Raw genomic sequence first — 1,877 nt, 5'->3', positions numbered from 1 at the left:
CTTAGATATGCTATCTTTGGCTGCTAGATCTATGCGCCAAACTGCGTAGAGGGTTGGATTTGACGAGCTAACAAATGAAATCTGAATGTCCTCTTACTTTTCTCAATTCTATGATTCCTGGTTTTTTGGAAGAAATAAATTCACAGGTCCGAATTATCCTTTGTCTCCAAAATAATTATAGTGATTATCCCTATGGGTTTATAGGGATGTCATGTGCGCATAAAAAATCTCGTCCAGGTTTTAATTTCCTAGGTTTTCTTCTCCCTAGCATCCAAACAAGTTCGAAAACATGTAGTCGAATCCTTTCCATTGCTGCATATTTCCCTTTCAAGATACACATAATTCACCAATGTGATAAATGATTACTGACCTCTTTCAAAGAACAAATGAAATGTGACTACAACGAAACTGTAGCATGTGTGCAAATGCGCAAACCAAACCAAACCAAACCTACAAATAATCTGTACACACGCCTGCAGATCTTAGGTTACGTATAAACCAACAACTCAAAACATAATTGGTCTGCCTCAAAATGCTGACCAACATCTGAACGAATTGACCACGTGAGTCAAAGCTTATCGGGCTGCCGGCTGCCGGCCGCCGGTGCCGAGCGCGCGCTGCTTGAGCCTCTGGGTGTAGTTGAAGATGGAGTTGAGCCGCTGTTGCCGCAGGTCCTCCCTGAACTCCCGGATGAACTCCTCCGCCTTGGCGTCCACTTCCGACCTCCTCGCCTCCTCCTCCCTCTCCCGCTCCGGTCGCCGCCGCGTCGCCAGGGCCAGCGCGTAGGCATCCTCCATGCTCATCGCAGTCGGGTCTTCCTCCTCGTCCTCCTCTGCCGTCGGCGGGGCTGCGAGCGCGAGCGCACGCGACGGCGACTTGAACGGTGATGTCACCGGCTCTTCTGTTTCTTGGGAGACGGCGGCGTCGGCGGTGGCGTCGGGCTGGAGGAACGGCGCGGTGTGGAAGCAAGCGGACGGGAAGGAGAAGATGGACAAGGAGCGAAGGCGCTGCAGCACCGCTGAGGATGCCCTGCGCGTGACCCCGGCGCCGCGGCGGGGCGACGCCGACGCCAGAGGCAGCCGCGCCCTGGAGGACAGGACGGCGATGGCGGCGACAACCGCGTTCAGGGCGAGGAACCACCACCACTCCGCCGCCATCGTCGGCGCGCCGGATTATCGCCTCGCTCTGCTTCGAATTCCGGAAGGGCTAGCTCGAGGCGGTGGACCGGATAAGGAGAGCGCGTCGCTGCTTGGACAATGGTGTGGCCGTGGAGAAAGCACCGGAGTATATATAGCGCGTGGTTCACCCGGTTTCATGGTAGAGAAGGGGGATCGACTCCACCAGCAGTTGTCTTGGATGACAGATGCACCGTCAGCAAGGCAAAACGGTCAAAGTGTGGACCGGGCATGCCATCCACTTAGCTTCTCATGATTGGTTTCTTCCCTTCCTGCTAATTAATCTTAGCTACTGTAATTCTTACTAGTCTTATATTTTTCGTTGAACAGTTTAGTAGCGCTTGATTGCACAAGCTGAAATTGTTCAGAAGTCGTTTAATTTATATAGTTTCTTCCCTCTAAAATATATCTAACTCGCTATTGAACAAAATATTCTCTCCAGCAGACAGACGAGACGAAAAGCAGAGTAGTTTACTGGAAGTTGGTGAGCATTTTCTACAGCACCATTCCACTCTGGCCCTTTTAATCATCCTGATGAAGCCAAAGATGCTGAGTTGCTGAACCGACCCATGGAGGTTACAAATCAACCGACGGCTCTGACTTGGCATGCACATGTCGTTACTAGCGCATTTATCAATTCTTTAGTATTTGTTTCCCTGTTTGCATGCTTCCGTATGCTAGCTTCTAGGTTAGTTACAGTTG

The 1,877-nt window shown here is 51.1% G+C and overlaps 1 protein-coding gene across 1 annotated transcript; it reads right to left on the bottom strand.

Moving 5' to 3' along the window:
* Positions 1 to 284: 284 nt before the first annotated feature.
* On the bottom strand, positions 285 to 1,285 carry LOC133897949 (pathogen-associated molecular patterns-induced protein A70-like). Its single transcript, XM_062338785.1, has one exon. The coding sequence runs from the start codon at positions 1,155 to 1,157 to the stop codon at positions 576 to 578; it is 582 nt and encodes a 193-aa protein (XP_062194769.1). The 5' UTR covers positions 1,158 to 1,285; the 3' UTR covers positions 285 to 575.
* Positions 1,286 to 1,877: the final 592 nt, after the last annotated feature.

Source organism: Phragmites australis, chromosome 17 (assembly GCF_958298935.1).
Source record: "Phragmites australis chromosome 17, lpPhrAust1.1, whole genome shotgun sequence".
Taxonomy (NCBI): Eukaryota; Viridiplantae; Streptophyta; class Magnoliopsida; order Poales; family Poaceae; genus Phragmites; species Phragmites australis.
The sequence above is the reverse complement of the archived record's forward strand: the minus strand, read 5'-3'. Positions and strand labels throughout refer to the sequence as shown.

What these genes read in the sequence shown, in the direction of transcription:
- LOC133897949 (XM_062338785.1), bottom strand. Translation starts at nt 1,157, where the DNA reads ATGGCGGCGGAGTGGTGGTGGTTCCTCGCCCTGAACGCGGTTGTCGCC.